At 36.7% G+C, this 21,816-nt stretch overlaps 6 protein-coding genes and 1 pseudogene across 6 annotated transcripts; 1 reads left to right on the top strand and 6 right to left on the bottom strand.

The window, feature by feature from the left end:
* Nucleotides 1–1,134: 1,134 nt before the first annotated feature.
* LOC18015737 lies at nt 1,135–3,137 on the bottom strand. The gene is made up of 2 exons (XM_006397539.2): nt 2,982–3,137; nt 1,135–2,889 (listed from the first exon to the last, which is right to left on the bottom strand). The coding sequence occupies exons 1-2, from the start codon at nt 3,073–3,075 to the stop codon at nt 1,358–1,360; spliced, it is 1,626 nt and encodes a 541-aa protein (XP_006397602.1). The 5' UTR covers nt 3,076–3,137; the 3' UTR covers nt 1,135–1,357.
* A 987-nt stretch (nt 3,138–4,124) lies between these two features.
* On the bottom strand, nt 4,125–6,609 carry LOC18015736 (annotated as a pseudogene).
* Nucleotides 6,610–7,904: 1,295 nt separating this feature from the next.
* On the bottom strand, nt 7,905–10,063 carry LOC18015735. The gene is made up of 7 exons (XM_006397537.2): nt 9,784–10,063; nt 9,602–9,688; nt 9,264–9,527; nt 9,007–9,171; nt 8,868–8,921; nt 8,620–8,766; nt 7,905–8,518 (listed from the first exon to the last, which is right to left on the bottom strand). The coding sequence occupies exons 1-7, from the start codon at nt 9,940–9,942 to the stop codon at nt 8,138–8,140; spliced, it is 1,257 nt and encodes a 418-aa protein (XP_006397600.1). The 5' UTR covers nt 9,943–10,063; the 3' UTR covers nt 7,905–8,137.
* Nucleotides 10,064–12,753: 2,690 nt separating this feature from the next.
* On the bottom strand, nt 12,754–14,733 carry LOC18015734 (pre-mRNA-splicing factor CWC25 homolog). The gene is made up of 3 exons (XM_006397536.2): nt 14,428–14,733; nt 13,887–14,199; nt 12,754–13,739 (listed from the first exon to the last, which is right to left on the bottom strand). Exons 1-3 carry the CDS (start codon nt 14,613–14,615, stop codon nt 12,942–12,944), a joined length of 1,299 nt encoding a protein of 432 aa, XP_006397599.1. The 5' UTR covers nt 14,616–14,733; the 3' UTR covers nt 12,754–12,941.
* A 325-nt stretch (nt 14,734–15,058) lies between these two features.
* LOC112086201 (pre-mRNA-splicing factor CWC25 homolog) lies at nt 15,059–16,351 on the bottom strand. Its single transcript, XM_024155056.1, has 3 exons — nt 16,090–16,351; nt 15,570–15,804; nt 15,059–15,441 (listed from the first exon to the last, which is right to left on the bottom strand). The coding sequence occupies exons 1-3, from the start codon at nt 16,275–16,277 to the stop codon at nt 15,379–15,381; spliced, it is 486 nt and encodes a 161-aa protein (XP_024010824.1). The 5' UTR covers nt 16,278–16,351; the 3' UTR covers nt 15,059–15,378.
* Nucleotides 16,352–16,743: 392 nt separating this feature from the next.
* On the bottom strand, nt 16,744–18,864 carry LOC18015733 (protein ENDOSPERM DEFECTIVE 1). Its single transcript, XM_006397535.2, has 6 exons — nt 17,873–18,864; nt 17,512–17,631; nt 17,312–17,428; nt 17,133–17,222; nt 16,943–17,050; nt 16,744–16,862 (listed from the first exon to the last, which is right to left on the bottom strand). The coding sequence occupies exons 1-6, from the start codon at nt 18,764–18,766 to the stop codon at nt 16,803–16,805; spliced, it is 1,389 nt and encodes a 462-aa protein (XP_006397598.1). The 5' UTR covers nt 18,767–18,864; the 3' UTR covers nt 16,744–16,802.
* Nucleotides 18,865–19,171: 307 nt separating this feature from the next.
* LOC18015732 (methionine aminopeptidase 2A) lies at nt 19,172–21,770 on the top strand. The gene is made up of 10 exons (XM_006397534.2): nt 19,172–19,392; nt 19,664–19,706; nt 19,794–19,901; nt 20,022–20,267; nt 20,355–20,446; nt 20,540–20,634; nt 20,757–20,853; nt 20,945–21,088; nt 21,178–21,395; nt 21,490–21,770. Exons 1-10 carry the CDS (start codon nt 19,257–19,259, stop codon nt 21,598–21,600), a joined length of 1,290 nt encoding a protein of 429 aa, XP_006397597.1. The 5' UTR covers nt 19,172–19,256; the 3' UTR covers nt 21,601–21,770.
* The last annotated feature ends 46 nt before the right edge of the window (nt 21,771–21,816 follow it).

The raw sequence follows: 21,816 nt of genomic DNA, 5'->3' as shown, positions 1-21,816 counted from the left end.
ACGAAGTTAAGAGACTCCGAGATTCTCAAATGGGAAGGCTCTTGCCGACGGTGCGATAGCGTCGGCGCCGAGCGACCTCAGCCGCCTTCGCTTTTCGAAATCGATTTTAAGGTCTTTGATGAAAACAAAGCGAAACTAAGTTGGGTATGATTTTGATAACTGGTTATTATTGATGACTATTGTTCATATATTGTGGTTTCTAGAGATTGAAGATGAAATATAGAATCAGTGTTCTTTTGATGAATATAGTCAAGTTAATCTAAAGGTTGATGATTTACAATTTTACTTATCTTGTAAAATATAAAATTAGAGCTATATCTAAGTATTTAAATCGTATAATAACATGTAAACATTTATTGGTAAAATGTAAGTTAACCAACAATGATTAAGTTACCATGTTAAAACAAATGTTAGCAGTAACATTTACATATTTACTTGATACAATAAATTTTAACATGATACAATAACATGTAACTTGTTACCATAATCCAACAGGATATTAATCTATAACTTGTTTTAGTTCATTGATCTTTGCGACGAAACTCTCTGTCATACTTACTATGCTAATAAAATATGTACGCTGTTAACAAGTTATGTAACTGTATTGGCTATATATACCTATGTAATATGTTAACAAGTTATGTAACTGTATAACTTATATATTAACTAGATGATAGAGAAGAATATCTCATGAATGAAATAAAGTTGATAAACAATAAAAATCAAAGAAGGGTTATATGGTAATTAACACACCGACAAAACACTGTAGAGATAGCTTTTACATATTCTCTTTCCTATTTAGTTAATTTTGACCAGTTTTTGGTTTTTCTAACAAATTGACACTAAAAAAAAAACAAAAACAAAAAGAAGAAATTAACCCCGCAAGTACCACGTGCTTTCACTGTATATGTTAAGAAAATGTGATATAATTAAATTCATAAAGTAGAAGAAATTTTATCGGAGCCTAATTTTTACTTGTTATCGTTTTTATAGTATTTTTTTTACAATCATTTTTCAGGTTTCTTTCCAATCATCTGAATAGATTTCAAAAGGGGAACTTCGAACGGTAAACAAACGGGATAGATAATCTTCATGTAAGGAGGAAAGAAGAAAAAAAAAAGAAGCATGGCGGGACATTAACAACTTCTAGACATTGTAAATTAACATGAACAAAGAGTACAAAATATCACAAAAAGGAAAAAAAATAATAATTAAAAAAACAGTCTTCGAACGGAAATTTTCCCTAAGGCGCTAATAAACAAAAAAAAAAAAACATTTGTTTTCATCCCATGTAGACAAAAGACAGAGATACCAGATTCACAAAACCAAACATTAAAAAGAAAAAATCAGAGTGGATTCAATCTTCATCACCTAACCAATTCCGTTTCAGCTTCGGACCAGTAGGCCCCTCCTCTCCAAAAACCTCATTAGGCAATCCTTTAATAGCACTCCTAAACACATTCTTAAGACTCTCCCCAACCATAATCTTCTCTACACCTCTAATCTCATTTTCATGACCATAATCAATCTTTGGTCCCCAGTGTCTCATATAATTCAACCACGCCGGCTCCTCCACATCTTCCATATATTCAGCCGCAACAACCCTAAACCTAGCCGCCGTATCAATTACTTGTTTACTCTTTCCTGTATCGTTCCGAATCCCTACATCGTCTTTGCCTTGTAACACAAGTCCCGGTTTAGAGTACATTGCATGTCCGTTCAAAGAAGCGTAAGCTACCGGTTTGTTTCCCCCACCTTGAAACTCGATCTCCGAAGCATCGATCCAGCTTCCTCGACTGTGTTGCGACAGATACATCCGATGTAGCTTGCCGCTGAAGTTACTTATCCGGAGAGTGAAATGCTCCCAATCTCCAATGTGTTCGCCAATTTTCCCCAACGGGATTGTCGCGAGCTTAAGCTTGGCTCGTGACGGGCCATTGAACGGATAAAACATCCACACGGCTATGTCTGTGAAGGTTCCCCCGAAAACAGGTTTTATGTGAAGATAAACTTCCATGCTCTGTAAATCTCCGCCTTTGACTCGTTTTCTTGTGTCAGAAGCAACCGGTAGGTCTAACCAGTAAAGACCGTCGTTGGATTCGCCTTGGGGAAGGTTTGAACCGTTTGGTTCGACTTGAACCGGGTTTGATTCCTCACCTTTCTTGTAAAGCAAGGCACCGTTGCTGAAGAACCAGTTAACAGACGCTGGGAGATACTTCTCATCTTTGTGGAAATAGATCCAAGGAGCGTAAGCTTGAAACAGAGCATCGATCTGGACCTTGCTTGGCATGCAAGAATAGTCAAATTTGTTGTTTTTCAGACAAGCTAGGGTTGGATTTGAAGAGTTTGCGACGAACGTGCCAACACAAACACTCGAGGCTTGTATTCCTCTGTTAATAGGTTTAGAACTCGAAACGCTAAACCCATTAGTTTCCCAGATCAGAGCGTCGGGCTCGGATTGATCGGTTAGATCAGAACGGACACAACGAATCTTGTCTAGAGGAGGTTTCTCAGCCGATGTTGTCACGATTAGACCCACTGCATTATAACCTTCAGGAGGCACAGGCTGCCAAATGGATCCAGTTTCTCCACCATTGTTCTCTACCTTTGTAGATTTGCCGCTCCAAAGAAGAAGATAATCCACCGGCGCTCTTAAAGAGTCGCCGGAGAGGTCTTTCCCCACAAGTGTCCATCCAAAAAGCTTGCGGTTATTTGGTTGAGCGTAGAAGCCAAGAATCGAGAAGCCTTCAGGTACTGAAGACGGCTCAAAGAAAGTGGCTCCGAGATTATCTTGTCCTCCTTCGTATACAGCCCATACTTTGTTAAATGTTGTTACTTGGCAAACTTCAAGACCTCCCAAATCTATTATCCCCTTTGCAAACCCTCCTCCTGCAAAATTCACAACAAAAATTTCAAAACATTTGAAAATATAAACAGAGCTAAAACATAAGATGAACAAAAAGTAGAATGAAAACATTAACCTGAAGGCCAAGATGGCAATGGAGAAGGAAGATCGAAGGTGGAATTAATCGGCAAAGATGGTGATGAACTTTGAGCAGAGGAATTGTTACCCATTTTGATTTCACGAATCCAAAATCGAAGACAAATAATGACTTTTGTAATATGTGTTGCGTCGTGGTAAAGACTGGCTTAAAGGAAAGTGGGGACATAATCAATATTGTTGGTCGAGTTAGATCAACCATACACAAAATTTCAAAGATTGGATCTTATCTGGTGAGGAACAGCACATGTCAGGTATTTATTGTGAAACGAAAAGTCATCGCAAATCACTGTTAGGTTATGTAGCTTTTGATTCGATCATCATAGTTTATAATTAATTATATTGAGCAATGTTTTGCATGTCTAACTACTAGTACTACGTAGATTACCTCTCATGTGATTCTTGAGAAATTTTTTCATTATTATTTAAGATGTTTTGGGAATTATTTGTAATGAACAATCTAACATCAGGACAAATTATTGTATAATACACATATAATTTTCTATTCTTCTGAAGAGTTAAATTTGATCAATACATGTTTGTTTGATGTAAACAAAAAAAAAAGTAATATCATCAATTTTTAGACCTTTTACATAATTGCATGTTTATCACTATGGTACTGTTTATAACGGATTCATGCGTCTTATTCAATAGGCATTATAAATTCATATTTTTAAAAAAAATTATGTCCAACGATTCCTCAACTGGTCAAAAAACAACGTACATGATTTAATCTACATTTATTAAACGTGCATGTTTACAATTTTAAAAAAAATTGTAACTCATTCTAAAACAGCTGTGTTTCTAGTTAATTTTCATTAAATACGTCTTTATTATTCTCAAAATATTTCGATTCGTTGGAAGCTGTAAACAGATTGATATCAATTGATAGATAGGAACATATCTTATGACGTGGATTTTGTTTTATCGTTAAATAACTTATTTTCTTTTGCAATACCCACACACTACTCAAACAGATTATAATACACTATTGATACTATCATACTATATAATACAACCCACTATAGTATATATATGCATGCTTCTGTCACATGTTCTTTATTGAAATATAGACAAGTATGTGAAACCCTCAAAAGCATTTGAACACACAGATCCCCCGAAATCAAGGACACTTGACGTTTCGACCAGGACCACCATAGAAGAAATGAACGCCCCAAGAAGTTCCACCATTTCCTGTCTTCACATTGTAACAGTTATGTTTATCAGCAAAGAAGTAAAGACTCTTTGGTTCTCTAAGAGTATTGGTTCCATCAACTATCATAAGATTTCTGAAATAGCTCGCTTTCTTAAACCCTTCGTCTGCAAAATGCCCACTTCCCATATCCGTGGTTGTGTGTCTCCCACCGGTCCTCGAGTTAATGATTTCACCTCCCCATTCAACTCTCGTAGCTCCATCTCCTAGAGATGTGAACAACTTTCCAGGCCAGTAACCTATAACGTCTTTGTCATTGATCTTTAGCCACCAGTTTCCTGTTTTCCGGTCCTAATGATTTTGAATCATCCATTTAAGGTTAGATAGAGAGGTAACTTGGGGGAAAAGGTATTATTTATAGCGATTTCAAATTATCTTGAAATATATGAATCTCGTATTGTTAGGGTGACATGAAACTATGTTATTACCTTCCATATAAGTATGGAGATGTCGTACTGAGTACCACGGTAGCGTGACACAGTGGTGAAAGATCCACCTACTGTATATCGATTACTTGTTTGAACAAAACCCGAGCAAAGAATGTTGTAGGCTTGTAGCAGCCTGTTTTTCGGTATCCATCACGTTATTTTAATATAAAAAAAAACATTTCATTATGATTAGATCCAAAAATGTTTAATATACCAATAATTTTTTTGCATAAAAAGATAACCAAAGCCCTGATTTAAGCGACATTAAAAAAGGAAAAACATTAGTTGAAGTCTTGATCTTCTTATGATAATAATATTTAGTTTTTCGGTTGAATTTACATGCTTCTTATTTTATTTTTATTTTGGTAAAATATTAAGAAAAAAATGCCTCTTATTTCTTCTATTCAGGTTCCGAAACTAGTAAACCTTTGAAGTTTGAAATTATTAGTGTAAACATAAATCTTCTTTTTTTTGGGTGCAAATAAACATAAATCTTCTATAAGGAAAAAGTATTAAGTAAGCATAAATCTTCTGGAAAAGAGAAACTTACCGTCTAGTAAACAAATAATCTAGGATTATTATCATCATATAGCTCTGGATAAACCTATAAATTAAGACAAACAAAGATAGAGTTAATTACGAATTTTGCAGAAGAACAAAGAAGATGTAATGAAGACAAGACCAAACCTGCCAACCAGCTTCAATGGTATTAAGACTAGAGCCATTTCCGGACACAACCCAAGTCTGAGCCAAGCTAAACTCTTTGGGAATTTGAACATAAGGTTTTTTGCCCGCATCGGGTCCAGTGGTAGGGAAGGGTTGTGTGGGGTGTTACACCACTTCACCCAAGTTTGATCCTCCCTGGAAACAAAAACACAATTATGTGGGAAGTCTGGGTTTGGGCCAAAAGGCCCAAGCAGTTTACATGGTAGTCCAGTAATAGGCGATCTGGCTACCCCTGACATTAGTTGGAAGGCATTTCAAACTCGGGACAGGTAGTGTGGTGGCCCATTTGGATCTTATGGATCTCATGGCCGTTGACTCGAGTTCGCTCGAAGCGTCCGTTGAACCGTTGAACCGTTGAACCAGGGAGAAGCCCACACTATAGCACTTCGGTGCGTTTCTACCGGGGCCAACCGGATCAGCCGATAGGGTTTATAAAAAAAAAACATAAGGTTTCCACAGGTTTATCGCAACTTCTGTCCCATAAAACTTTGCATTCCTCGCACTCATTACCGCGTACTAAATCCACTCCAGAAGAAAGGACAAGTGTAAGCCACAAGACAATAACAATGGAAATACATAGATCGATGTATCATATATGTGCATGTATATGTACCTGATGACCTATTGTTGGATCAAAGGTTGTAGTTCTTGGGATGCTTTGATGAGACTTTCTCCCGAAACTGTTGATGAATTTTGGTCTTAGGAGATCTTCTTTCTTTGTTCTTCTAATTGGAACAGTGTTGTTGGGACACTCTCCAGTCTTGTGCCAAACCTGAGTTATAGCCTTTGCCTCTTTCTTTGTGTACGTAGAATCACTTTCCGGGTTGAAACTCGGTCTCATCTACCAGCATAAAATTTGCATCGCAGGTGATTCAAAAATATCATGTTTTAACAATAGAAAGACAGAAAAAATGAAACCAAACCTGGATGGTATGTCTTTTAAGTAAAGGATTATCAAAAGCGGGTTGGTTGGTGATAGGAACACAATCTATTACATCTCCATCTTCACTCTGTAAAGAAAAGATTAAAGCGAAAAAATATTCATCTCAATAATGTTTTTTGTCATGAACTTTGTATAAAGATACCTTAATGGATTTAACAGCAGGCTTGTTTAGTCGCTTCAAATGTCTAAGTATTTTAATTTCACGGTGATTGGAGAACTCGTTTCCATCAACGCAAATAGCTATTGCCGCGGCTATCGCCATCAGAGCAACACCGATCAAACCGGCCATTCTCACCATGGTTATACTGTTCTTAGCAAAACTTTCAGATAGAACTCACTAGCCTTTTATATGAGGAGATTGCTTATGAATTTATAATTCAATAAAAACATAAATTCTTAACCGAACCTTCTTACGTAAAAAATAATAAAAACATAAACAAAACCACGCCTTCTCAAACTCTAATAAGAGTGAATGAATTTTTTCGAATATAATACCAGTCACATCATTTTAGAAAGAAAAGAACTATTTTTTAATCTTAAAAAATAGAAAAAAAAAACTTTTTGACATGCAGAACTTTGGTTAACCAATATAATTTTTATTTTTATTTTTTTACGAAACTGAAAAATGACATTTGACCAAACAACCTGAAACTAATCTAACTAAAGTTACTAAACCAAATATATATATATGTAACCTAGTCTTTCACGTTATATTTATCGATTAGTTAGTTATCATTAGTTTTTTTTTTCAATAAAAAAAAGATTATCATTTGTTGTCTGCCATGAACCATTCCGCGTGAGGTCACGAGCTTGTAATTGCATCAGCTCGTTATTAAATTTGTACATGAATTTCTAATATGACTGATACATTCTTTGGTTAAACCTTCCTTTGGCACAAATCACCATTGAATATTTTGTTAAATAAATTATAATTCTCTTAGTATGTTAAATTAATCATTCTTTTAGATTGAGAAATCGTCAACACGATCGAATTCAACTCTCTTGTGGTTTCTGGGCCCGATATTTTTTAGTTGACTTTAACTTAGGCTATCACACGATAGATCTGTAATCCGCATATAAAATTATAATTTTAAATTTGATTTAATCTTAAGACTTTAATTTACTCGTTGCCTCGTGGGCGTAGATAAACTGATAAATTTTAGCAAAACAAAGTTGGTTCTGTTGATCAAGAACCAAAACATAATTCCAAAGACAATTAAAAAGCCAACGACTACAAAAAAAAAAAAAAAATCAGCACAAAAACAAAAAAAAACACGAAATTTTGATTTAGTCTCAAATCAACACACAAACATCTTTTTCCCTTAATTCACAACCAATTGAGCTAAACGTATGTTACCATTTAAATCATGGTACTCTCAATTAGTGACAACTATATTATGATATAGTATACATTTATTTATCATATTAGTCTAGTGAAGTTTGACTGTTTGACCAATAATTCTAATGGAAATTGTTAAATGACTGATTAATGGAGATCCAAAAGTCCCATCTCCATGTTTTGTTATACATAGACAAAGCAATTATCACACAGGTCACTGAAAAAAAAGTACCGCTCATATACAAAACAGATACAAATTAATTAATGTGATCATATAGATTTCAGTATACACATGGGACCATGTTCCTTAAAAGAAATTTATCTTCTCTTCACTCCATAGAAACACTCTGACACAAACCATAAACAAACCCTAAACCACTCTTGATATCTGAAATTAATATAATTAAGAATGTTGTATACATATAATATATGTTTTATACAATTGATTAATGTGGAATGATCTGCAATGCAAGTAAGTAGACAGATCTTAAGGGCAATTAGGGTTTCGACCGGGGCCACCATAGTAGAAGTGACTTCCCCAAGAACCTCCATTGCCACTCTTCACATTGTAACAGTTCTCTTGATCAGTGAAAACTTGAAGATTTTCAGGGTTTCTCAGTTCATTCGATCCATCGACTACTTGAACGTTCTTGAAGTAACTCGCTTTTCCCCAACCTTCCTCTGCGAACCGACCACTTCCCATCTGAGTGGTCGTGTGTTGTCCTTCCTCTGACTGCGAGTTAACCACTTCACCTCCCCATTCGATCATCGAAGCACTTTCTGATAAGTAAGAGAATAGTGAAGCTGGCCAGTATCCGATTATGTATTTCTCTCCAAATTGTAACCACCAATGTCCTTCTTTTGGATCCTGATCAAAACCAAACCCAAGTTAAAGAGTAAAACTTGATCGCTAGCATTAATCTTATGTCAAACCAGGGATTTGAAGTTGGATTCTTGTTGTTGGTTTACCTTCCAGATAAGTATGGTAATGTCATATTGAGAGGTTCCAAAGTTGGATAAAGGAGAGATTGATCCACCCATTGCGATTTCCCTGTTGATTTGAACGAACCCTGAGCACAGAAGATTGTAACAGCCTGTGCCTTGATATGCATCACTCTGTTTTCACAGGGGAGACAAAATATAATGATTCTTCAGTAAGCTAAAACACACACATAGAGATAAAAAAGAAATCGAAATCAAAATATTAAGAAACTTACAGTCCAATAAGTGAAGAGTCTGGTGTGATTATCACCATACAATTGTGGACTGACCTGAAAACACAAATCTTTGAATCAGAAACAGAATTTTATTTTTTCAGAACAGAATTATCAGAAAACTTTTGAAGAAGACAAATACCTGCCAGCCAGCTTCAATACTATTAAGATCAGAGTTAAAATTTCCACCCAAAACCCAAATCTGAGCCAAGCTAAACTCATTAGGCATTTCCACATCTGGTCTCCATACATTAATCTTTGCTTTAGCCCCGTAGAAAACCCCATCTTCGACATACATTATCGCATGCTAAATCAAAACCAAAGAGTTTTAAAAAAAAAGTTGGTTAATGAACACAAGAAAAGGTTCAAAACTTATTCAAATCCATATATGAATATTACCTGATGACCATTTTGTGTAAGGACACTAGCTGGCTCATAAGATTTAGGCTTTGGGATACTTTTCTGATTCTTCTTACCGAAATACTCGACGGAACTTGCTCTGTAAAGATCTTCCTTTCTCGTTCTTCTGATGGGAATTGTGTTCTCTGGGCATTTCCCATTCACATGCCAAAGCTGAGTTATAGCACTAGACTGCAGATTCTTGGTTTTCGATGAAACTTTACTCTCACTAAAAATCCTCTCTGGGTTGAAACTTGGCATCATCTATAACAACATCAATGTCAGAATTACTCAGAACAAAGCAAAAAAAAAAAGAGTAAACAGAACAAGTTTTAAACCTTGATAGTGTGATTAACGAGCAGAGGATGAGCCAAAGCTGGTTGGTCGGTGATTGGGACACAGTCGATTATATCTCCATCTGGGCTCTGTTTGAAACCAGAAATTACTCCGACAAATCAGCAATAAAAAATTTGAAATTTTTAGGGGTTTTGCTTTCTCTAGTATGTCTCTGTGAAGTTACCTTAATCGATTTGAGAGGTGGCTTGTTGAGTCGTTTCAAGTGGGTACGGATTTTAAGATCGGAAAACCCATGTTCACCGGAGACAACTGAAGGAGTGAGAATCGCCACCGTCATTATCAGAGCCAGCAAGAAACTAACCCTTGTCCAATTAGCGGCCATGGTTAAAGAAACCCAGAAAGGTTTAAGCTTTCTTTTTCTTCTTGCAGAAAGAGAAAGTTTGGGGAAGATGAGAGGTTTTTTTTTGGCTTCTGGGTTTTGGATTGAAGTGGATTGCGTTTAATTCTGGGCACTAATAACACTTTGGCAAAACCTTCATAAAGGACGATTTTTTAAATAGAGACAAGTGAATTTGGATTCTATTGCATAAGATTGGTTGCTTTCTTTTCTCTGTTAAATTTTATTTGTCAGATTCTTTTTCTGGAATAATTCGAAGGTAGTTTTTTTAAAAGATTATTATCTTATTTTACTGTCACCTTTATTTATTTTTTTTTAAAAGAAGGAAAATTTACTGCAATGGAACATTCCACTCCACTCTGCTGCTTCATTAAGGTTTATTGGGATTTCAAATTTTATGTTCCCGAGCTCAAGTTTTTTTTTATTTGGAGAAATGACTATATGATGTAAATCTTTTCTGGTGTAGTGACAAAAAAGTTAAAATTTTTCTTTTCATTAAAAAAAGTTAAATCTATCATTCATTTTTCTTTTCTGGTGTAATGCATATCGTATTCTTTTTTTTTTTTACCTTTTCCTTCGTATAATGCCAGTTAAAAAGAAACTACTAATTCGAATTGAACGATAATTATTAAAAAAATGATATTTCTCTTTGTCCAACACTCAACTTTACATCCTAACTAATAATTTATCGTCTACATAAACAATTCGAATTATGTAATATAGATAATCTAATTCATGTCAGTAAAATTCTACCAACGAAATTACGATCTTTTTAAATTACTATAAATTTTAATAAAAAAAAAACGTAATTATAAAAATTTACATATATCCAAGTATTGACATATCAGATATGAACGATATAATCAATTTTCTAATCCAAAACTTTAAATATATCATACATATATATATATATATATTTACCTAAACCCTAAACATATATCCAAATGGACAACAAAGAAAAACATAGATCGATAATATTTAATTACTGAGTCAACTATTCCAGCAATGTTCCACTACAATATGATCGCGAATTTAAAGAAGAAGAAAAAAAAACTTTATATTTGTAGAGTGTAGATTTGAGAGTAGAAAGAAAGGGCGGTGATTGGGTGGGAGTGAGAGCACCCACACACACACACAATGTGAGGAAACAGTGTAAAAAGTTAAAAGTCAAAATCGAAGCCACTAATTGTCGGTTAATATTATTATTACGGGCGACAAATGACAATACATCTTCTCAAATCCCAATCACTTCCACACCTTTCCTTTTCCATTCTGTTACATCTCCACTTTATATTTCTTTTTTTTTTCCTTCTTTTTATTTAAGCAGACTCAAGCATGTCCTATGCCATTAAATTCTTATTGGACAAAACACATATTGTCTATTTTGGTTATGAATTCGTACAACTCTTCTATTTTTAAAAAAATTCAATTGAAATATCAAATATTCATGTGATATTTATTCATTTTTCTACAAAAATATTAAGATTTTATTTGCACCGCTATAATAGATATTTCATTATTATGTACACAGAGCACATTTGCATATCTTTCTTTTATTAAAATCAAATGTCTTAGAAAGACTAAGTAACCAAGAAATCCGTTTACAAACAAAAGAAATGTTATACGATGTTTGGCTTGACCGTATAAGTGAATTTATTCCAAACGAATTCCAACTCAAAATTAGTGAATATTTGGTATCGTAGAAAATAAACAAAAAGGTGATTCAATTGTTGCAATATTCATTTTCAAATGGTTAATTTACTTGTGAATTTCTGGTTTTTTTTTTTTTTCCTTCTGTACCCGGTTCAAACTTTGGTTGCGCATTTGTCAAGATATGCAGCAGGAACGGTGGCATCAGATACACATTATCTGGTTACGTATTCGTTACGAAAGATAATTAAAACACACACACACACTAAACATTGCTTTTTTGACATCTGCGTTATTGCTTACTATAGTTTTACATAACCGTAAAAACAAGTGGGAATCTTAGATACAAATATGGGGTGATAAAAAGCGTACATCTCTTGTTACAGAAACCTGACTATGAGCCACTTCCGCAAAATTATCATTCCTTATCGGGAAAGAAAATTCGCAGAAAAAAAGGAAAACGACAATGACATCATTGTACAAAACTACGCAGCACGTGAACTTCCACTCTTCTTTTACTCCCGAATGGCCAAATCTTTGGAAAAAAAAATGAGAGAGTGGTTTCAAATCCCAAAACGCTCTTTATTTTTATCTTTCTTTTTTTTTCAATTTCAAATTTTATATAATTTATGAATCGGTCATGATTCAGCTGACTTTTAAATTTGAATCTGAATAATAAATATAACATCGTCAATAATTAAAAATTTCAAACCTAGGTCAAACTTTAATTTGATCATCTCTGGACAAAAAAAAAAACATTTTCAAGTATTACTTGAAAGATAGAGAAAATAAAGAAACCAAAATTTCAAAAAGACAAAAGAAGAGAGGCCTCATCTCGTGGTTTTTATAAAGGTGCCAAAGTGGAATCTTGGAGTATAATGCTTAACTACATGTCACGGGTAAGTATTGACTCCTACCACATTTTCAACGCCCCACTAGTTATTATTATTGTTACACACTAACACGGTGGACTGGACCACCATCAAAATAAGGCCTCCTTACATATATGGACAGAGCAAAAGCTTTTTCTGCGACTGTTTAGAAACTAGAAACTAAGCTCGATGCTCAATATATACTGGAATCAGAAAAATATATTGTAAAAAAAAATGATACTCCATAGTCATTAGTTGTATTAACACCACTTTATGTTTGCAATTAATTAGTTTCGTATATCGAAATGCATTAATTATAATACAGGAAATCAAACTTTCAGAAATAGGAATAACATCCAGAAAAATCAGAAGGGAGTAATATTCTGACCAAACTTTTGTTACATTTCAAAGATACAAAGAGACAAAAACCCTCGCATTGTATTGAAACAAATTTCGCATCAATCAGCGGCGGAATGCATTGACTTCAGCTTCAGTCCCGCGCTGCGAATAGTAACTTCGGCGACGCACACTTTCTTCAATAGTTGAACTTCCACCTTTCTCCACTCCATAGACACTCTTATTTGCATCGTCCAAAAAGCTTTTGCCAACAGATACTTTGTTCTTATCAGCTTCTACTGCATCGGTTTCATCAGCTTTCTTCAATCTTCTCCATCTTTGTTCCTCGTGCACCTCTGCGTCCATTTGCATTTGCTTAAATCTAGCAGCTCTCTCTTCTTCTGATAACTTCGATCCACCTTTCCGGCGTCTATTCTGGAATCCATTCTCCCTGGAGGGATATTTTTCATTCTCTACATCCTCTGTTTTCCTTTTTCTATCCTCTTGACTCTCTCTTCTTTTTGAATCATCATCCATATCTGACCTTCGTCTCTCATAGTGCTTATCTTGTCTCTCTCTTCTTCTGGACTCGTCATCCAAATCTGACCTTCGCCTCTCATAGTGCTTATCACGACTTTCCCTTCTTTTTGACTCATCGTCTAGATCTGACCTAGGTGGTCTCTCATAATGCTTATTCTGACTTTTAGACTCATCGTCTAAATCTGACCTCCGTCTCTCATAGTGTTTGTCACGAGTCCCTGATGTTTTGTGATGGTGGGAATTTCTTCCGTAATTCTCTTCACCAGAATCTTCCTCCGAATCAGAATGGTGTCTGGATGAAGATTGCTTACGATGCTTTCCACTTTTACGATGATGCTTTTTCTTGTGCTCCTTTGTGTCTCTGTCTTTATCCTTTCCTTCTACCTGTAAATAAGAAACCCTCCAACAGGTCAGTGGCTATGGAAGGTAAGAAAGACAAAAACATAACAATACACTTTTCAATTGCAAACGCACAGACACTGGAGCACCACACAAAACCCTCCATGTACAGAAAGAAAAAAAGGAACTTACAGATTTTCGAATAAGAGCCATCTTCACAGGATTGTTCTTGATTTTGGCAAGAGCTTCCTGCTCGCGCTGCCTGATGAGAAGCAAAGGGTCAGAGTGAAGTTTCCTCCAAGAATCATTAGCAGAGGGTGCCTTATCCTCAAACAGCGCACCAGGACCCGACTGATCTGGTTTCTCACTGGTACTATTACCAGCTTCAGCTTTGGCTAAGGGCTGCTCTTCTTTCTGAAACGAAACACCATGACCTGAACTACTCGCACTACCCTTCCCTACAGCTAATCCTGAATCATACAGAAACTCCAATCTCTCTTGCCTCCTGCATGAAGATTAAAAAAAGGTACGATTTTAGAATGACCCACAACTTCCGATCACCGATTCTATCGCAATCATTAAACGAATCAACTACTATAAGATGCATCTCATAGATTCTGCACTAAAATTCACTCCAAATCGTAAGATACGAACTCCAATCCCTAACCCTATTTCCGAAATTAGATACCAGCAAATCAATCGGGAGCGAGCGTAGAGAGGATAGAAAACTTACGGGACGAGACCGGCTTGTTCCTGAAGAGCGCGAAACTCAGAACGCTCCCTCTCCTGGACGATCTGGAGACGAAGTTCTTCAAGCTTTTTCTGCTCCGCCTCTTGTTTCTGCTCAGCCTTCCACACGGTCTCGATGTTACGGAGACTCCCCGTATGCCAACCCTTCTTGTTCAAAAATTTCATCCCCATGATTGCTCCTCTTTTTGTTCCTCCTTTCTCTTCCTATCGCTTCAAAACTGGTTTTTTTTTTTTTGCCTTCTCTTCGTTTCGTTTCTATCGAAATCTCGCCGGGGTTGAAATTAATTTGCTCCGCCTCCGCCGACTAAACGCGGATGGTAATTAGTTTAAATCAGAGCCGTCCGTTTAATATGCGTGATGGATAATAATAATCTCCTTTTGGTTAATGGGCCTGATGTGGCCTCTCCCGATACTAAACTACAATTTGAAACCGAACATTGTTATCGGGAGATTGTTAAACAATTATTCAGTTTAACAATTAGACATATTGTTAGACTTAAATTAAAGAGTTTATTCAAGTGCCTATACAAAACACTCAAACTTTGCCCCTTCAATTCGGAGAATGAGAGAAAAAATCTGAAACCACTGCAAGAAATAGAAATAAAATCATTGCCTTAATGAAAAATCACATAGTACAATACAACCTTGTCAAATGCTAGGAGATAAGACATTACGAGAAGATTCTACAGAAATTAAAGAGATGCAGAAGAAGAAAACCAAAGCTTAACTTTCGATCCAAATGATTAAAGCAGAGTACTACTGGCTGGAAAAGTGAAAAGCTCTCTAGAAGACAACAGTGTCAAGCATGGTGCCAAGTGTCTAAACAATGTTGGATGATATCAAGTTGGACACATGTTCTTCCAGGAGAAAGCAAAGATCATTAGAGATTGGGTTTTACACTCACAAAGGAGAAGAAGATAGCTAGTTATGCGCTTTACACTCTGAGCCGAGTTCTTTTGTTCGTGTCTCCATCTTTCTCCTTTCGCTTTTCTTTCATCTGTAAAGGAGAAACACACTCCAAAAGGTCAGTGAATGAAGAACAAAAGGAAGGCGAAAGTAGCAGAATTGGAATCCAATTTCCAAACAAATTTGAGTGAACTAAGAGGAGAAGGAAAAGTAACTTACAGATTTTCGAGCTTCTTGCTCGTGCTGCCTGATGAGAAGCAAAGGGTCGGAGTGGACTTTGCGCCAAGAATCATTGGCAACGTGTGCCTTATCATCAAACAAGGCACCAGGAATCGGCTGCTTCTTGTTATTGCTACTAACACGAACAGCATCAGATTTGGCTCTCCGTTCTTGATTCTGAGACGAGACACCATAACTTGAATCATACAGGAACTCCAATCTCTCTGGCCTCCTTCTACAAAGAAAGAAAAAAGAATTCGACTTTATAACGACCCACGAATTTAGATCACCGTCTCAATTGCAATCATATCATGCAAATTTAACTAACATATATTCCCAATCAGAAGAAGATTCGAACTCTAATCGCCAAATCCCGACTTTAGGTCGATTGTCTCAATTGCAATCATCATTATAACATATTCCGAATCATGATCAAACTCTATCGCTAACCCTAAATTCAACTTTAAGATACCAATCAAATCGATTGCCATAAATCGAATTCGAGAATTAGAAAACTTACGGAACGAGACCGGCCTGTTCCTCGAGAACGTGAAACTCAGAACGCTCCTTCTCTTGCTGGATTTGGAGACGAAGCTGCTCTAGCTTTCTCTCTTCGGCTTCCTGCTTCTGCTCAGCCTTCCATACTTTCTCAATGTTACCTAGACTTCCCGTATGCCATCCCTTCTTGTTCAGAAACTTCAACGCCATTCTTTCTCTTTATCGCGTCCCTTAGACTTCTCTACTTCTTCCTCTTCTTCTTTCAAACAAAACTCGCCGAGGGTTTTTATAAGGGAAAAGGAAATCAAATTTCTTTAATAGCGTGATGACATCATGTTGGAGTTCGGGCTGGATTTATACTATTGGGCCTCTGTTTGGCGATAGAGTTCCCGGTTTGTGTCGGTTTAATCGAGTGAAGTGGTCAATACAATTTGTTGTTGAAAATCTGAAACACCGAACACTTGAATTAGCAATGTTTTGTCCTTAGTTTAAGCTACGGCTTAATTTAGGGCTATATAAAACTTGTATTTTGAAAGATTGAGTTTGTGGATAAATAGAAGAAACCAAAATTAAAAAATCGAAAAGAATTTCAAGATATGAGTGGTGTATTGTGATCAAAGCTTAAGAATACAAACTTGGCATAGACCATATATAATAATATATTTTAAAATTTGATTTCTAATTTTTACATACAAAATTGAGTAATGTTTCTTTACGTCTTCAGTAGGCACGGCTCTAACAATTCCTTTGCTTGTGATCCTGAATAAGCTGACTTCTAAGGTAGCATTCTTCAATCTGCACAAGAAGAAAAACACTTTAGACTTCAAAAAGCAAAGGGTTATATGTCAAACTTGTATATTACAGCTTTATTATACATGTGATGAATGTATCTTAAGCAGTGCAACTCCACAATCTTCTACGGATGCTTTTTCTCTGCTGCTTACTCTTGCTAGTTCCGACATCAAAGTCTCCATCTCTTGTGTCTGCAAAAGGAAGTTGTTTCAGTTGGAAACATTTGCTACATAACTTTTTTGAAGTGAAGCAGATTGATAGTATTTAGCTAACCTTAGGCACAAAATTTCCAATATTTTGCACAATGCCTTCCATAGACTTTGAGGCAACAGCAAGTGTTTCGGCTAACTCTTTAGTCTCGACCTGGTTTTGAGAAGCAAAATTTCCAAGTCTTTAGTGCCAAAGGTAGAGAAAAGGGAACAAGGAGTTAATCTGAAAAACACAATAGATACCTTGATATCAACATCGAGAGGGAGCCGCAATGAAGCATTCAATAAAGCTTCAGTAGTTTCCGACAGAGAATTTGAGTAATCTTCTTCAAGATCAGTCCATTGTTCCAAAGTAGGAATCTGCATATAGTTATTACAAATTACATATTTTCTCATGGATGTACGAATACTCTGAAATATAAAACATTTCCAGTTTTACTTACCTGAGACTCTACAATCTCCGTAACAGCTTTAAGTCTCAATAAGCTTTCTAGTTCTATGCGTTTCCTCTGTACAGAGTCGGAGAGCTCTGACAATTTCAAACCAAGAGAATAAAACATTCTCTGCAAGAAACAGAATTCAGTATTAGGTCAGCAAATCCATAAAATCACCAGAAATGTGATCTAAACCATTCACTGATGCTAATGTCAAAGCCATACTGATCTATCTACCAAACACAGTACTGTTTCACGAGTATATTTAATAGATTTGTCGTGGCAAACGAATAATCATCATCATAATCATATAATGAGCTAGCTAAGTGATCAAATATCTGATTCTTGGTGTTGAAGATGAGAAACTGACCTCGGCTTGTGCTGACTGAGATTGCGTTTTGACTTTAGCATTTGCATTGGCGAATCGCCATTGCAAGTAGCGGTTATGGAGCAGTTTCAGAGAATGTGCATTCTCTTGCTGCACAGAAACTTTCTTCTGCTTTTTTGTATCGGCTTGAATCTTCGAATTAGGTGCCACCGGAGGCAGTGATACACCAACACCATTTTTAAGCGACAATGAAGCTCTTACATCTCGAAACGACGACGGATCGTCGCAAGAAGAACTCAGGGATCGACGAAGAGGTGAGGCGGTGGGATTGTTGAAGAGCTTTGCGTGGTTCCTCATTGAAACAGTTGTTGGCAACAGATCTGAGCCGTTGGATTTCTCTCTGTCGTTGTAATCTTCACCGTCTGTGGAGACTGATAATCGGAGAAGCCTAGCCGCCGCGGAGGAGGTAAGCAAACGCTGTTGGTTCAGCCGCGATCTGGACGGCGGAGGCAACAACGGCGCCGGAGTATCGAGACGGTGACCGTTCTCTTTCAACGGCCTCGATCGATTCTGCTGCTGGTTTTTTCCTCCGTCTTGTTGAAGAGGAAATGGCGAGTCTAGGCTACGCGCCGTCTCGGAAGGGCGATTCTCGTCGCCGTCGGGTAATTTTAACTGCCGTCTCGAATTCTGAGCAGAAATCGACCGATGATTCTGGTGTTGATGTTGCCTGGGAGAATTTGAAGTCAAGAGGTGGAGATCTCCGGCGGAGGAGGAGGAAGAGGAAGACGACGAAGATGAAGAAACGGGAGACATGAATCTCGAACTGACTTCTCTCACCCTCGGACGTCTCGTTGAAGGCGGAGGAACCGGAGCCGGCGCGGTTATTGCCGGTGTCGATGGGTGCTCTGGCATAGATCGGCCGGTTCTCGCCTCCATTGCAATCGAATCGTATTTCTTCAAAATTTCTCCTACAAAATATCACCGGAGACTCCAGGAGCGATCTGAAACCGGAAATTCGTCCGATGAGAAGTTAATTGCAAAGTTTTCGAAACCCTAGAACAGGAAGAGAAAGGGGGAGAAGAATAAGGGAAGAGACAATAAGGAAACTAGCCGTTGAGTGAAGCGTAACGGTTCTCTTGTCCGTGAAATGATAGGTTTTTTTTAATGTTTCTTGTTTTGTCAAATGGAAGTTGTTTTGGGGGCAATTTGCAATTTCTTAATCTTTCTTTATAGAAGGGGAACAAAAGTTGAATAAGAAAAGTAAAAGAGCAAAGAGTAGACTTTTCTATACATATAAAAGAGATGACTTCTTCTTCATCGTCTGTATAATCTCTGCCATTCTCATTGAGCTTGTACGATTTGTCTAATAGTCGCCTTGTTAGATTCAAGTTTAGACGCAGATATAAAACTCAGAGGTGGCAGCTCAATGGAGGAGAGTACTGGAGCCGAGTCCTCTAATGGAAATGAGGCTCGATTAGCTTCTGACCAAACCACTAATCTTGACCTTGCTGAGGTGAATGAAGATGAAAAAGAGGATAACCTAGAAGAAGATGGAATCAAAGGTAAATTATTTCGTGTTTCTGATTGATCTTGTGCATGGTTTAAGTGTGCATCCATGAGGGGTCAAAAATGGAGTTTGTTCTCTCTAGTGTGTTCTTGATTGTTATGATTAGATGGACATTTGGGTTTCTCTGATTTAGAAGAATAACTCTGGTTACATCATTAAAGAACCTGACTTTCTTGGGATTAGTCTATGTGAAGTCGGTTCTTGAGTGTGTTTAGTTTCTACGATTTATGGTTAATTAAGTTTTTGTTGTCTTTTACACTTTTTAGCTGAGGCTTCAACAAAGAAGAAAAAGAAGAAAAGTAAAAGCAAGTGAGAAGTTATTTTTGTTCGTCAATGTATTAATTATCAGTGTTTGCTTTTATGATCTTAACTCCAATACCTGGTGACTGTTAATAGGAAGAAGAAGAAGTATCTTCGTCAAACTGATCCACCTTCAATTCCTGTTACTGAGCTCTTCCCTTCTGGAGAATTTCCTGAAGGTGAAATCCAACAGTACAAGGAGGAGTGAGTTCTCATACTTTTTGCTTTATGTCCAAAACCTTTATAAAGGGAAATCTGCAATATCTTACAATCGACTATTTACACTAGATTCTGTGTAGCTGAGTCTATTTTTTTATAATGAAGTAATTTGTGGAGAACAACATCTGAAGAGAAGAGAGAGATGGAGAGGCTGCAAAAGCCGATATACAACTCTCTTCGCCAAGCAGCAGAAGTTCACCGTCAAGTTAGGAAGTATATGAGAAGCATAATGAAGCCTGGAATGTTGATGATTGATATCTGTGAGACCTTAGAGAACACAGTTCGTAAGTTGATATCAGAGAATGGTCTTCAAGCTGGTATCGCCTTCCCTACAGGATGTTCTCTGAATAAGTTAGTTCTACTTTGTCATTCTCTCTGTCTATTTCTTTTGTTTTTTCCCTTCTATCAGTGTGTCTCATATTTTACTTGAACCTCCAGTGTCGCTGCTCACTGGACACCAAACTCTGGAGATAAGACTGTCCTTCAGTATGATGATGTGATGAAGTTGGATTTTGGAACACATATTGATGGTATGCTACAAAGAAAAAAGAAACTTATCATCTGTTTTTTTGTATTCTCAATATAAACGACGTATAAAACCAAGAATGATATTGTTTTGGCAGGGCACATTGTTGATTCTGCTTTTACTGTTGCATTCAATCCTATGTTTGATCCTCTCTTAGCAGCCTCCCGTGAAGCAACATATACCGGTATCAAGGTGCTCATACTGTTTCTGTTGTTAATAATTTATTAGCTCATTGCACATTACTCAAAAGAAGCTACTTAGTATAGGCTTATGATTTGTGGCAAGTAATATAGCTGTTTTCTTTGTTGGTTCAGGAAGCCGGGATCGATGTCCGGCTTTGTGATGTTGGTGCTGCAATTCAGGAAGTCATGGAGTCTTATGAAGTAGAGATCAATGGAAAAGTATACCAAGGTAACTCCTGTGTTAATTACTTCAATGGCAACTCTTTTGCTAGTTTCTATTTGGACTTTTAGAAACAATGTTGTGTTTTTTTGCCGGCAAGTCAAAAGTATCAGAAACCTGAATGGCCACAGCATCGGACGCTATCAGATACATGCTGAAAAATCTGTTCCTAACGTTAGAGGAGGAGAGCAGACAAAGATGGAAGAGGGTGAATTATATGCCATAGAAACTTTTGGATCGACCGGTAAGAAATGGCACTGCACCAAGTGGATTTTGAGAAAATTTGCAGGGTTAAGTTTTAACTGGGATTGTTTCTCGTGTCATTTTTTGCAGGGAAAGGATTTGTGAGAGATGACTTAGAATGTAGCCATTACATGAAAAACTTTGAAGTGGGTCACGTTCCACTGAGGTTACCTAGAGCGAAGCAACTCCTTGCCACCATTAACAAGAACTTCTCCACTCTAGCCTTCTGCAGACGCTATTTGGACCGTCTTGGTGAAACCAAATACTTAATGGCTTTAAAGAATCTGTGTGATTCTGGCATAATTGAGGTATGCAAACTTCTAAAATGATGTGAACATATTTACTCTGTTAATGAACATTTTTTTTTATGGAAAGTTGGTTTTCTTTGGGTTAAATATGTAGTCATGCCCTCCACTGTGTGATGTGAAAGGAAGCTATATTTCTCAGTTTGAGCATACGATCTTGTTGCGGCCAACTTGCAAAGAGATTATTTCCAAAGGAGATGATTATTAAAATGGCGATTTTCTCAAAACTTAGAGAAGAAAAGCTTCTGGCAAATGTTTTGTTGTTCGTGTATACGCTACTTTCCGTTAACTTGTTTGTAAAATTTAACAAAAGATATTAGTTTCTCCATTTGAGACATGTATCGGCCATTTTCCCTTAATAATGCAAGAAAGACTATAAAGAATGAAAACAGAGCAATAAACTCCTAAAAGTTAGGACAACTAG

This window comes from Eutrema salsugineum, unplaced genomic scaffold (assembly GCF_000478725.1).
Source record: "Eutrema salsugineum unplaced genomic scaffold, Eutsalg1_0 scaffold_22, whole genome shotgun sequence".
Classification (NCBI taxonomy): domain Eukaryota; kingdom Viridiplantae; phylum Streptophyta; class Magnoliopsida; order Brassicales; family Brassicaceae; genus Eutrema; species Eutrema salsugineum.
The sequence above is the reverse complement of the archived record's forward strand: the minus strand, read 5'-3'. Positions and strand labels throughout refer to the sequence as shown.